Source organism: Caloenas nicobarica, chromosome 16 (assembly GCF_036013445.1).
Source record: "Caloenas nicobarica isolate bCalNic1 chromosome 16, bCalNic1.hap1, whole genome shotgun sequence".
NCBI lineage: Eukaryota > Metazoa > Chordata > Aves > Columbiformes > Columbidae > Caloenas > Caloenas nicobarica.
This window is the reverse complement of record NC_088260.1, coordinates 11,709,339-11,723,635: the sequence shown is the minus strand read 5'-3', so window position 1 is coordinate 11,723,635 and position 14,297 is coordinate 11,709,339. Positions and strand designations below refer to the sequence as shown.

At 51.3% G+C, this 14,297-nt stretch overlaps 1 protein-coding gene across 2 annotated transcripts in view; it reads left to right on the top strand.

Moving 5' to 3' along the window:
* The first annotated feature begins 816 nt into the window (after positions 1–816).
* TBX5 (T-box transcription factor 5) overlaps positions 817–14,297 on the top strand; it is a 38,562-nt gene continuing 25,081 nt past the window's right edge. Inside the window, exons 1-6 of one of the 2 annotated variants that reach the window (XM_065646591.1) lie at positions 817–847; positions 3,275–3,450; positions 5,155–5,249; positions 7,977–8,096; positions 8,777–8,924; positions 11,079–11,231. In XM_065646591.1, the coding sequence (XP_065502663.1) occupies positions 829–847; positions 3,275–3,450; positions 5,155–5,249; positions 7,977–8,096; positions 8,777–8,924; positions 11,079–11,231 (711 nt within the window). In that variant the 5' untranslated portion in view covers positions 817–828. Of the gene's footprint in view, positions 848–3,274; positions 3,463–5,154; positions 5,250–7,976; positions 8,097–8,776; positions 8,925–11,078; positions 11,232–14,297 lie in introns of those variants that run through there. The other variant, XM_065646590.1, reaches the window with a different exon arrangement.

The following is a 14,297-nucleotide window of genomic DNA, read 5'->3' as shown; positions in this document are numbered from 1 at the left end:
GCTGAATTTTCTCTTTGGTTGGGAGAGATGGATGGAGGAGGGAGGGAGGGAGCGGGGAAGGAGGTAAGGGAGAGGGGGAGGGTTGCTGGGGAGTTTGATGATTGTCTTTGTGCCTTGTTCTTGTTTGCCGGCCAGAAAAATAGGCTGGAAAAGAAGGTTTGGGGGGGAGGGGGCGGGAGGGAGGGCTGTGTGAGAGTGAGTCTCTCTGGAGCAGGATCCCAGCTGGTTGGGCAGTGGGTCCCGGCACTTGGGGAACGGAGCTGGACGAACCCACGTCACCTCCGCGCTCCGCTCCGCGCCCGGCTCCGCGCAGCCAGGGCGGCAGCGCCGCGAACCTGCCCGGAGGAGCGGCGGCTGCCGGCCCGCCCGCAACTTTTTTTTTTCCTTTTTTTTTTTTTCCAAGGGGGTGCTGTTTTCATTTTTCTTTCTTTCCTCCTCTCCTTCTTTTTTATTGCTATTCTTTTTTTTTTTTTTTTTTTTTTTTTTTTTTAGGTGAGGAATAGAAAGAGTACGGGTTGAGGAATCTGTATCTTCCAGATCAGGCTGAGGAAAGGGTGGGGGTGGGGGCTTTATCTTGGTCTCAGGATCCTTTCTAGTGCGTCTGACAACCTGGAAGTGTTTGGAGAGAGCAGAGAGAGAGAGAGAGAAGCAGGCAAGCAGTCTTGCATTGGATAGATTTTTTTCTTCCAGGCTGGGTTTTCACATGCTGATCCGCAAATAAATAAATAAAAGGAAATATGCACACGAGAAGCCTGATCCCATTGTAATTTCCATTGCAAAGGGGGAAAATATACACATACATTATATAGATGGAGAGGCATTGATTGCATGGAATTCAACAAGCAAGGTAACAGCTCTTCCATTGCCATGTATGTCCGTCGGTGTCTGTAATGTGTGTGTGTGTGACCGAGGGAGAGCGAAAAGTGGCTGGCTGGGGGCATTGTGAGACAGAAATTGTCTTTGCCGAGGAGCTGCGAGGCCTCGGGAGACATGGTGTGCAGGGAAAGTGGGGGGGTCTGGTCTGCCCAGGGCTCCGCGGCTGTGTTTGGGGCTGGGGGAGGCCGGGGCGAAGCTGGAACAAAAGCAGAGAGTGGCTTATTTTTTTTCTTCCCCTCACCTTTCCCGCCCCCCCCTCCTTTCGCAAACCCACTTGGTGCTACTTTAGCAAGGCAAGATGCATTTTTCATACAACCACCGCGGCCTGGTTCTGTCAAGCTCCATTTCTTCTCAGAAGCTCTTTAAAGGGGAAAAAAAAAAAAATAGAAGCCACGGATGACCAATTGCTCGTAGTTGCTGGGTTATATTTTTTGCCGTTACCACCTCCTTTTTGTTATTATTATTTTTATATTTGCTTAATTATGTCTGGACGCAGAGAGCATCGGGGAGGCTTTCTGGGGCCGGGCTGATGTGCGCTGCCGTAGCTGGGTCCCTCTTTGTTTTAATAAATATGCTTTATATTTCCACCCGCCAACCCCTTGCCTTCCCCCCGTAACTTTGCCAGCTCGAGGGGGAATAATCGCTCCGAGCTGGAGGGAAATCGATTAAAAAATGGATAACAGGCACTTCCCAAGGAAAAAAACCCAACAATAAGCAAACAAAAACAAAACAAAAAAACTCAACTAACAGTACGGGGAGGGGGGGTGGGAAGGAGGAGGGGAAGAGAAAAGCCTTAAATGGTCCCCGGAGCTGCGGCTCTGCCCCTGCGGGCTGGGCCGGGGGCACCGGCTCCCGCACGCCCCTCGGCCCCGCTCCCCTCCGCGCACTTTCCGCGCTCGTAGCGGTTTTGATTTGCGCTTCAGCCTCTCACTGCCGGGCTCTTGACTGGTGTGCGGTGGGAAAGGAGCGTTTGGGAAGGAAGGGAGGGGGGCACGGGCCGTTTCTGTACATGATCTTTACCTCTAGAGGTGTGGATCTGGAGTCCCTTCGCTTTTTGTCCTTTTAAATTATATATACGTATATGTATATATCAGCCACCACTAGCAGAGAAGATAATTTTCTCCCCCCTCCTTTCCACTCCCGATTTTCCTCCTCGTTTAAAGGAGAATTGCCTTTTTAAAATCTTCTTATTTTATTGTTTTTTAAAAGGGCTTTAAAATATTGTTGCAGGGAGAACTCATTTCACAACATTCTCATGTACTTAAAACCAATATTGCCTCCATATAGTTGGCCTTTCAAAAATGAATCCCCTCCTTCGAAACATGCGAGAGATATTTTTAAAAATCTACTAAAACTCTAAACTTCAGAACAAAACCCTAACAGATAATTCAATTGCTTTTATATTTTTAACTTTTTTGTCTGCTTTGAAAGTTTTACCATTCGTGATAGAGCCTTTAAAGCAATGTCAAAATACTGCCTTTAAAACTCGCCGCGCTACTCACATCAGAAGTGAACTGTGTATTTTTCAAGCTCGCTTTCTCTCCTGGTGCAGTTTTACTCTGAATGTTATTGTTTAGCTCACTTCAGCTCCAATTCCACCCCCCGTTCACCAGCCCGAATGCGCGTTACCTTGCACAGCGTCTCGACCGATTGATTTATTCGCACTTTTATATTTTAACTAACTCGTTCATTCTTTGCTTTGCTTGCAACTGTCCACGGTGGGGGGAGAAAAGGCTTTTTTTTTTTTTCCTTAGGGGTGGGAGAAGTGAAATTTTCTTTGAAAAGGGAGTTCTATGAGGGGCCTTGCGTGTCGGTGGCATTTGTCTGGTGGAAATAGGAGTGGAGTGAAAGCTTCCACTTCCCTGGCAGGAAAGTGGGGAGTTTAAGCCCCCTCGACCACAGCGAGCCCGGGGGAATTGGAGGTGTTCAAGGCTCGGGGGGAGGCTCTGCCCCCCTTCCCACCCTGGATCCCCGACCTCCACAAATCACTTGTGTGATGAGTTGGTCGGTCCGCAGCCCCCCAGTGTCTTACTCCCCGTATCCCTCCAGACAGACCTAAAATACGCTGTTTACCTTTTCCAAAAGATGCATTTAATAATACCGCCTCCCTCCTCCCCTCCCTCTCCCCCCCGCCTCCCCCAAATCCTATCATCCCTTGCGGGCTGCGATAATAAATAAAAGTCTTTATTTCTCCCTCTTCCAAAGTTAAAGGGCCTTGTTCCCTCCCCGGGCAGCTGGAAGTGAGTTGTGGGGCAGCGCGGGTTTGTTAGGCAGCCCTGCCTAGCGCTCCGGCTCGCTCTCCCTTGCATATATATATATACATATCTATATATTATTAAACGTCAGCATTGACTTATGCGTCTCTTATCTCTGCTCTCTCCTCGATGTGTGCCTGCAGTGGGGGATTCAGCGAAGGAAGCTCGTAACATGGCGGATAGCGAGGAAGGCTTTGGGCTCCCGACCACGCCGGCCGATTCGGAGGCCAAAGAGCACCAGGCTGAAGCCAAGCAGGACACTCAGCTGGGGGCCACCAGCAAGTCCCCCACCTCGCCCCAAGCAGCCTTCACCCAGCAGGTAAGGACCTCCGCTCCTCTTCCTCTCCCCCTCGCTCTTTATTTTTCCCTTTTCTCGGCGTTTTTTGCCACAAATATCAGCTCAGCTGAGTGGCTGCTCCAGCTCTGGGCGGTGATGAGTCGTTTTAGGCCCCAGGAGAGTGAAAAAATCTCACCTGATTGTCAGAGCCGTGGGCCTCATCCTGCCTTAGTGTTATTTGGGGTCGCATTCGAGCGCTGAACCTGCGGGGAAGTTCACGCGTGAATATCGGGGCGGGTGGAGGGACAGGCACAGAAGAGCACCCAAAATACCAGAGAGAGGCACCCGCTCACGGAGATGTGCACCCACAGCCGTCCACACGTGAGCGTACAAATGCGCACGCAAGCACACACACCGTCAGCTGCCTTCGCGTGTATGTATTCGCTGTGCCCGTGCATATTTGTATACGATACAAACATATATATATGGGGACTCCTTGTACAACGGGACGTACACATGCACACGCAGATACAGCCACGCTTAGGTCTGCCCGCACCCACGCAACGGGCCCTGAGGGCGGGCAGGGGTGTCACGCGTGGGCACCCCAGTAGCGACCCCGGAGCCAGGGACACCCCGGCTCCCCCTCACGTCTTCTATCAGCGCTTGCCCCCCGGGACACGCGTGGGCTCCCACGGGAGACCCGCCGGCCGCAGCTCCCGGCAGAGCAGAGCAGGCCGGGGCGGAACGGGCTGGGCCACCCTTCGGCTTCTCCGTCCCCGGCCGGGCCGGGCGGTGCTGGGACCTGTCCCCCGGCGCTCGGCCCCAGCCGGGTCGGGGCAGCCCGGGGCAGGGGAGAACGGGGCTTTTCTACCGAGATGGCCTCGCCTTCCGCGGCTGCGGAGCCCCTCCGGAGAGCCCCACTCGTCCCCTAACAGGTAAATCCTCGGGGGGAAAACCTCCGCCCGCTGCGGATGCTGCCCACGGGGGTACGGGCGCCGGTCCCGGGCTTGTCCTGCCCGGCCTGAGGCTCGGACCCACAGTATGCATAGGGAAACCGATCCCCGAAGCGTTTGGCGAGGCGCTTCGGCTCTGTTTTCAGCGTGGGGAATACGCGCTTGGCTTGGGGAGGGGATCCACTGTACCCCCCCATCCCACGGGGAGGGGGGGTATATTGTCCCCGCGGTGGCGTCTGCGGTGACAAAGCGTGGGGCTCGCAGAGCCCCGCTGCGAGCGGCTCTTGTAGGGGTGAAAAAAAGGAAGAGGGGACAAGGGGAGCAGAGATGCCACCACACGCCACTCCAGCCTGAAGAAGCGGAACCGGCGGGTGTAAATTACTCATTGGAGGGGTGTAAATCTCCTCCGGCTGGTTCTTGAGAGCAGCTGGGCCGAAGCGCTGGGGTATCGCTCCTAGCGGCGGCCGGGCTGGGAGGATGCGGGCTGGAGCTGGCTCCGGGTGCTCCCCGTCCTTTCCTTTCCTTCCCTTCCCCTCCCCGGGAGCACCGAGGCCCGCAGGATCCTGCCCCAGCCCGCCTCCCTTGACCAGCATCACCGTGCTCCGGCCTGAAATTCCATTCTCCCCGGCTTTTCCCGGGAGTACCCCGAGCTCTGGCTCCCACCACCCGGTCTTTTCCCTCCGAGCTTCCCGCCGGGGCCGGACGGGGCCCCGCCGCCCCCTCCCCGGCTGCCCCCAGCGCGGTTCTTCCCGCAGCGCTCGGGTCTGACGGCTTGTGCCTTCCTCCCACGCAGGGCATGGAGGGGATCAAAGTGTTTTTGCACGAGCGGGAGCTGTGGCTGAAATTTCACGAAGTGGGGACGGAGATGATCATAACAAAGGCCGGGAGGTAAGGGATGCGGGCGGGGTGGGGGTGGCGGGCTGCCTCCCCGTGCGTGGCTGAATCTCGTGTCGTTTGTGCGGGTTTGCGGGGGGGAGTTGCCTACGGGGGCAGGGAGGGAGACACACGCGTGTTCGCAGAGCCGCGTGGGCGGGGGTGCGGGTTCCTAACACTGGTACGGTCACGTCTCTCGTGGGTGAGGTCCACCCCCCTCGTGCGTGGATGTGCCACGGCCCCGGCAGCGCCCGCAGAGCCGGGGGCGGCCGTGCGGGGAGCCCTCCCTGAGAGGATACAGTCAGAAGAAATTGTTTCTTCTGGCTTCTTTCTTAACCAGAACAGTTGGATCGTTAAACCCAATTTCAGGCCTTTGGAAGCTTTCCAGGCGAACGCGACTTCCAACCACTTAGCCAAAAGCGAACCTTGTTTAGAGCAGCTCGCTGGGCGATTTCGTTAGTGGTGTTATTATTATTTTTAATTAAAGCAGCAGCTCGTCTCTTCTGCGATTTTGCAACGCCTTACGCTGTTTACAGAAGTTTCTTATTTATTATGCGCGCACTGAGGCGAATGTATCCAGAACGCCCACACTCATCCCATTTAAAAGTGTATGCGGTCTTAAGCTACTGTTTATATACCGATAGCAAAGCTGTTTAGATGCATAGATAGATGTGTCCGTAAATAAATAGCATCCGGATTTAACTGCGTCCAGATACACATTTCTATATGTGTATGTTTGTCTGCGTGGGTGTGGAGAAAAATATACAGCCTTGCAAATCCAACTTTATTGGGACTGCGCCTAATCGATTCCATGACTGGCTTAGTAAACCTGATCCATAGATATTTATACGTGTACGAGTGGATATTTAAGTGCTTTTGAGGTGATTTAACATTATTCTTAATATTAATGTGCTGGAGGACTGTTAAATTGAAAAGTGCCCAAGCCAGCGAGACCCAGTAAAATAGTCTCTCCAGGCCCATCAGTAAACTAGGGGCAGCCCGACAAAGGCTTTTTTCGTTGTGATTTTAAATTAAAATCCTCGGAGGAATGGGGAAAAAACCCACAAAACACAAAAGAAGACCCTCCACGTATAGAAATAGTAGTTGTTTTAGATTGCAAGGACACAATAAACAACGCGGAGGTAAACTTTCATTTTGCTCTGTCATCTGGTATTCGTTGTGGTCTTCCAAAATTTGCCCGAAGAGAGAGGGGAAAAAAAAAATCGAGCTGGTTGTGTAAAGTTCCAGGGACTAGATATGTCTCACGGCTCGCCTTCGCCTTGGATCTCGGTGCTGCTGGAAAAAATCGGTATTAAAGAAGGGTCTTGTGTCCAAGGGGACGTGGTACAAAAAGGAGAGAGGGAGATGGTGGGGGTCTGGGTTCTGCCGACCCTCAGCCCCGTTCAGGGCTGAGAGAACGGTGGGGCTTCCCGAAAAACCTGAGTTCACAGAAGGGAGAAAAAAAAAAAAGAAAAAAAAAAAAAGAAAAGGAGAAGAAAAAAGCAGCACAGGGAGTGAGACATAAACCACCTTGCAGAAATTTCAAACAAATATCGCAGTGCACAGAAATCTCATCTGGAAAGCAATAAAATAGACATTTACAGTGCAGGGGCTTTAGAGGAGATACGGGAGAGGTTTCCTTATTTATATAATTCCCCATGTTTATTGTTGGAGAAGTTGTTGTTCTTGCTCGTCAGGTGTTTTCGATGGAGTTATAGATCATTCTTCAGGTGCAATTTGGTTTCTTCTCCCTTGAATCTTTTGAGATAAATCCTCTCTTTCTTCGTTGGTAGCTTTTCTTCCCCCCTCCAACTTTTTTCAACTGCATTAAACCCCAGCCCAGATGCCCTATCGCAGAGATAAGAGCCCGAGCCTCGGAAAAGAGCGCAGTATTTTTAGAGGTGTGGGGTTCTTGTTTATGCGTGTTTTAAGTCCAGGGATACATTTTCATCGCTTTATTTTTAAATATTTGGAAAGCTCAAACTAAAATAACATCGGTGTTTTAAGTCCCTGCCTTGCAGTAATGGAAAATATTTCGAAAAGCCCCTGTCTTCAGTGTGTATCCGAGTGTTTCCAAGTATTTGTCAGGTGTGTTTGCTGATGTCTCTGTATGTGCACAAGGCTGGACATGGATCTGGTGTCACACCTGAGTGCGTGTAGGTTTGTTTTTTTTCATATCTGCACATAGAACCGTTGATACACATAAAGGAGGTTAAAATATATGTATTTGAAATATATATATTTACTTTTAAACCTTTTTTTTCCCCCTCAAATCGCATCCTCTGTTCCTGCGGTTTATGTATAGAAGGAAGTAACTTGCTTCCAAAAGTTCTCACGACCAGATTTGTTCAAAGAAGGGAGAGTCGAAATCTTGGCAGAACAAATAGTTAAGAAAAATACGAATAGACGTGCAGGCATAAGAGTAGGTGAATGAATAAACCCGCCAGCCTTGTAATTAGGATTCTGCCTCAATAAATCACCTGTTTCGCCTCAGCTGGGACCCGCAGCGGCACCCAGGGACACCCAAACGTCTCCCGCACCCCAGGGGAAGGGTGCACCCAGCCTCTGCCCGAGCCTTTCGGAAGGTCCAGCTGAGATTGTGGCGTTGCCCTTTTGTTAAATGACTTCCGCCCCATCCCCCGTCTCTTCCTCGCAAACACACGAAACCACTTTGGAAAACTTTCACTTCTTTGCTTTTATACTTATGCACTTTTTTTTTTTTTTTTTTTTTTTTTTAAATAGGCGTATGTTCCCCAGTTACAAAGTGAAGGTCACTGGACTTAATCCAAAAACTAAGTACATACTGTTGATGGATATTGTACCAGCGGATGACCACAGATACAAATTTGCAGATAATAAATGGTATGCACGCGTGGGGGAAAGGGAAGGGAGGGGAGCTCCGTGTCGGGTTTTCTGGGTTAGCCAAACCTGGGCAGCACAGGTTGGGAGATACCTCGGAATCAGCGGCTTATCCTTCTTTTTTTCGCTGCAAAGGAGAGATGTTGGGCTGCGGGGGCTTCACCTGAGCCTCTCGGGATGCTCCCACGGTCCTTGGGAGAGAAATGTAAAAAAAAAATTTAAAAAAGGGAAAAAGTCTGTCGCAGTTAGCTAACGATAACTGTAATGCTGTTTGACGATGGGATTATTTGCTGTCGTGGAGCCGATAGTTTAATTATATTAAGGAAGGGAATATCTCCGGGCAGGAAAATCTTTAAGGATTTGTACACGGTCCATCCTTTGCTCTTGGCTTGGGTGCCGGGAATTAGGGAGGGGTGGGAAGTTTGGGGTTAAACGGGGAAAACAGCGAGAGCCATCTCCGACGGGAAAGGCGCCAACGAGCTCAATTAATTCCCCGAGAAGTGTTTGTAAATGCCTTTTTCTCCCCAAGCGCGGCGTGACCGTCCGGCATCGCGCTGCCTCCGCGGACGGGGCTGCCGGAGCAGGACGGACCCCAGGCAGGGGATGGATGGATGGATGGGGGGCAGGAGCCCACGGGAGGGTCCCCCCCCCGCCCGGAGCTCAGTGTCCCTGTCCCCACGCAGGTCGGTGACGGGAAAGGCAGAACCGGCCATGCCCGGGCGGCTGTACGTGCACCCCGACTCCCCGGCCACCGGCGCTCACTGGATGAGGCAGCTGGTTTCCTTCCAGAAGCTCAAACTCACCAACAACCACCTCGACCCCTTCGGACATGTAAGTACCGGGGGTGGGAGGAGGACACGGCACCCGCGGAGGTGCTGCCAGGGGCCCCACGCGTGCTCACGGGCATCTCCCACCAATGCCAACGCCACCAAGGTCATGGCAATGTCACCCATCCCCAAATCCCTTGTGTTGCTGGGGTGTTATTTTCTTCCTTGAGAGGGTGGGATGAACCCCTCAGATGGACTCCCCTTCCAAATGGCAGCATAAACCTTAAAAATGGGTTATTTAGCAGCACTGCGTGGGAATTGATTACAGATCCCCGGGGACTGGAGTCCGCGAGTGGGCGAAACGCTCCCAGCTTAATTGAGTATTTAGCTGCCTGGTTTTAACCTCATGGGGAGTCTTGGAGCGTTAAAATCTGCTCCCTGCCTCCGTGAATTTGACTAACAGGTAAAATCAATCAGGCATAATTATTCGAGGAAATAGGACCTAAAACCATGTGGATACCTCAATCCAGGAGAGAAAAAAAAAGGCAACAATAATTAAAGACAATAAAAATTTTGAAATCCCCCTAGAGCTTCTTGGACATAAAAAGGTCTTTGCTAGACTCGTGGGGCCGAGAAAGCTTGTGTGAATTCTGCAGCCAGAACCAGCCCTCCTTCGAAGGTCTCCAAAGATGCGAGCAAATATATATGTGCATGTATGAATAATATATATAATCTATAAAAATATATATATATAATTACTTAAGCGGGTATTCGAATCCAGAACCCGCCATCCCTTTCCAAGAGCGTATTTTTCTCCAGTTTCATTTCAACACTTCAGTTTCATTTTTTTCCAAGTTGTTTTTTTTTTTTCTTTGCTTTTTAATGATAAATCTTGTGCTATTAAATCCCTGACCACGTGGTCACTAAGAAGCGGGAGGGGGGGGAACTGCAGGTCAGAGCGGCCAGACGAGCCCCCAGCCCACCCCAATGCTGAGCATCTTTTTACGAGCGCTCCTTTCCCCCTCCAGCTGGGGGGCTGATCTATTTTTTTTTTTTTTTTCCTTTTTAAAACAATTATTTTATTTTTACGTTTAGCTGGGGGCAAAGCAGTTTGCAAGCGCTGCTTTCTAGGGATCAGGGAGGGGACAGCGGGGACTCCGCAGCAGCGCAGCCGGGGGACCTGTCCTACCCCCCGGGGTGGTTTTGGGGAGCAGTCCTGGGGAGGGATGGGGGGGGATCCGGCCCCGGGGGGACTGGCCCAGGCACCCCCCGCTGCGAACAGGCGGCTCTGGGGAAAAGTCCCTCTAAACAACCCGAAAGCGCTGAGGGGACAATGAGGGGACTTCAGAGGAGGAGCTGCACCAGGAGTCTCTCAATTAGAGTCGCTGTAATGAAATTAAAAACCATTAGATCGTTCACCGTTGATGTCTACGACTTTCCTGGATGTCAAAGCAATTTGCTTAAACCCCCGGGACGGGGGAGGCGGCGGCGGGGCGCGCTGCGTCTCGCTGTCGCCAGGGTCCGGCAGTCATTATCGTGACCGAGCGGCCCCCCGCCGCCCCCACGAACCCGCCCCCCGGCATCTTCCCCCGAGATTAACCCGGTACCGAGCAGGGACCGCTTTTAATCTTGAACACAGCGCGCCCCTCCCCACCCCGCCACCCTCCTCTCCCATCCTCTGCGAGGTGGCGGGGGCACACTAAATGCCTCCAGCCCTCTGCTTCTATTCCCCCTTCTTGCTTCTATGCCCTCCCGGGAGGGGGCTTGAGATGCCCGGGCCATCGTGGTGGTGAGCTGGGAGGTTTTAGGGACATGGGAAGGTGGAGAACCCCCAGCAGCAGCAGGTTCAGGATGCCAAGACGTGTTGGGGGAACAGCTCTGCACCCCCCTGGGGGATGTGGGGCACAACAGCACAGCCCAGGGCTGCTGAGGGGAGGCACTGGGTAAAGAGCCACCTTTAACAGCATCACCGGGCCCTGCTGGGCTCCTTGGTTGTGGGAGGGTGAGAAGTTTTTTTAGAGATATGTCCCCCAAACCCAGCATCTAAATTAGCCCTTCTGGGGAAGCCCTGAAGAGGGTGAAGACTTTGGGGAAGGGGATGCAAGCACCTGCAGGCCCTTCTCCTCTTCCTCCTCTCCCCATCCCTGGGTAGCTGGGGGAGTGCACGGCGCTGTGTCCCCTCCATTCCCACGGGATGTCCTCTTCTCCCCTTGCCCAGATCATCCTGAACTCCATGCACAAGTACCAGCCCCGGCTCCACATCGTCAAAGCGGATGAGAACAACGGCTTTGGCTCCAAGAACACTGCCTTCTGCACCCATGTCTTCCCAGAGACTGCCTTCATCGCCGTCACTTCCTACCAGAACCACAAGGTGAGGGGCTGGACTGGCCCCCCCTCCCCCAGCAAAACCCGGGTCCTCTCTCCTGTCTTCACCCTGCTGCTCCTCCCAAGGGCCTCCGTTCCCCCTTCCTCTTCTTCCCTCCTCTTCCTTTCACCTTCTTCTTTTCTTTCCCTTTCTTTTTTCTTTTCCTCTTCTTTTCTTCCCTTCTTTCCCTTCTTTTTTTTTCTGCCTTTCTCGCTGCTTCTTGTCTTCACCCCTTTCCTTCCTTCCCTTCTTTTTCTTTCCCCTTCTTTTCCTCCCTTCTTTTTTCTCCTTTTTCTCATTTTCTTTTCCCCTTCTTCTCCTTCCCCCCCGCCCTTTTTCTTTTCTCCTTCACCCCCACTTCTTATTTTCTCCTTTTTTCTCCCCCTTCTTCATTTTCCATCCCCTCTGTTATTCCTGGCGACGCAGACAGAACGTCTGAAGACAAAGTTTAGGGCGAGCCGAGGGGGAATTAGCTCAAACAGGATGGTTTGCTCAGAGAGGAGACGACCAACCGAAGGAAGTTTGGCTTTATCTTCTTTCCCCCCCTCATCGGTCAAAGGCTTGTAATCTGGAGAAGGGAGCCCGGCGCTCCCCTCCGCGGTCGGGTCGCTGATAACCCTTTGTTTGGGGAAGGGGCTCCTGGCCCGGCCGGCTCTGTGGGGAGGTCGGCGGGGGGCTGTGGGTTTGGCAGCAAGGAGGCCCTGGAAGGAAAGGGAGGTTCTGTGCTTGAAATCAGCTCCCTGCCTGCCCAAGCAAAACAAAGCGAAAAAAACCCCAAAACCCCAAACCAAAAAACCCCCTCATATATGTATCAAATCAGATTTGATCTCGAGGTGCTGCTGGGCGGACACGCGTGGGTTCCGGCTGCCACCCCCGCTCTGCCTGCCCACATGGGGGGACCCTGCCCTGGGGTTGTGGCCCTCTCTCCTTCCCCTGCTCAGCTTTCGGGCTTCCCCAACCAGCGAGGAAGGAGCTGGAGGAAGGCTCGGGGCTGGAGCAGTCTGAGCAGATGTATTTAAGTGATGCTTCTCACTTACTGCTGCCCGCAGAACCCGATAGCCCATCTCCAGGGCAGTGCCCCATGAAAAGCCAACTTTCCTTCCAGGAAAAAAAAGAAAATCCCTTCCCAAATAGCACAGAAAGCAATTATTGCAAGCTTTTACTGGTACTTCTGGACAGGTAGGATGGCTCCTTTGCACTTGACAGAGTGAAATAATTGTTTTGCAAAGGGAGAAAGGTCATTTAACACCCCGGATAAATACTGAATGCTTTCCTGGAGATGTAAGTAGGAAGCTGCTAAACCTGTGCGAAATGATTGTGTTTGGTCCGTCACTCAGTTGGCAAGGGAGATGCAGAAAGCTGAGGGAGGCTGGAGAAGAAAGAGTGTTTCACCGTAGCTAGGGAGAAAAGAAAATACTTCCCTGCCCTTTAAAATAGGAGCTGTTGGCACAACCAGGACAAGCAAACTGAATCCAAATTGAGCCCTCGCCAAATTATGCCTTAAATTATAACTCCGCTGTGGATGCTATAAAATCAAGTTTAACTTCTGCTTGATGGATTCGGAGAAAGAATATAATATTAATAGAACTGGGAGTTAATAAAACAGGACACACTGCTCGCTTTAAATGCATTTCCCTATGAGAACACAGACCTGAATTTAACTGCTTTCCTTTGAAGAAAAATAGGACTGCTTTATAGGGGGAAAAAAAAAAAGTTATCATGCAAATAAAACAAAAGGCAAGCAGAAACATGTAAGTACAGTAGTTTGGGAAAACTGCCATATTAGGAGGAGCAGGAATATTTGACTGTAAATCAACAACATCTGGTTGATAAGGAATGACATCTGCGTATCCGTCTCTGTCAAAACAGACGCGCTGACGAACGCATGAACCCCTACAGACACACACGCGCTCGCATCCCAGCAGACACATGCACCCGCACGCAGACACCACGACATATTTTACACACCCCCCGACACATTTTACATACACTTACATCCCTCCCCCCCCCCGAAACACACGCATTCCCCTTCTTGCTGCACTGAATCGTTGGGGGAAAGAAATAAAGAGTGGCTGTAGCCCCAAGATAAAGACCCAACTGAGAAAGATAGAGCCATAAAAATAAACCAGGGAATGATCTACCCTAAATGGCATCTCCTTCCAGGGAAGGGAATAAAATTTGTAGCTTGCTCCAGTGCAGATGGAGAATAATACGGGGGCTGAGGCGGGAGCAGCTGATGCTGCGGCAGATGCTGGTTGTGCAAAGGGGTAAGAACATCCTTCATCTGCGTGGGGTGGCAAGTGGCGTCGTTTCCACAGGCAGAAGCTCGACTTCAGCTTTCACAGCTGAGATATAGCTTAGCAAAGTATCTTTTCATGTTGCAATGCAGACTGTGTTGCCTGTTACCATAAACAATCGCAGTCCCACCGGTCTGGGTCTGCCTGTTTCGGGCTGGGTCTGTCTATCCATCCCCACATCTCTTTGTTGGTGCACTGCCTGTTTTTTCCTGCTTAGAGCCATCTCTCACTTGCACCCATCACCTGCAGCGCATCCTTCATGCAAACTGCTCTGCACAATCACACACTTTATAAACACCAACATATTTTACAAATAGTTTTTATAAACCCATGTATTTTACACACACGTATACACACAAATTCATACGTGCATGTGTTTTGGGTTTCAAGAACTATGTTATAGGTGAATTATATTACAGAATTAATTGTACAATTTGCCCATAAATGCATTCGAGTCTATGCTTACCCAGCTTATAGAAACACTCGCGTGATTTCAGATCTGTCAATTTATTTCAATAGCACAGCTGCAATCCCTATGTAGGGCTTGTGCTTATTTCCCCTGATATTTTAGGCAGCCTGAAAAGATATTTAAACACACTGGGATCTCCCTCTTCCCAGCCCTGGTCCCCAAAAGGAGGGTTAAACTAGGAAGAAGGTTTTGGTAAAGTTTTCAGTGCGGTTGTCAGCAGCTTGGTTGACCACCTCCCCCCTCTCTGCAACCGTGAAAAAATACCCCAGAAATATTGAGGTGTTAAAATAGGTCACATGCACATTT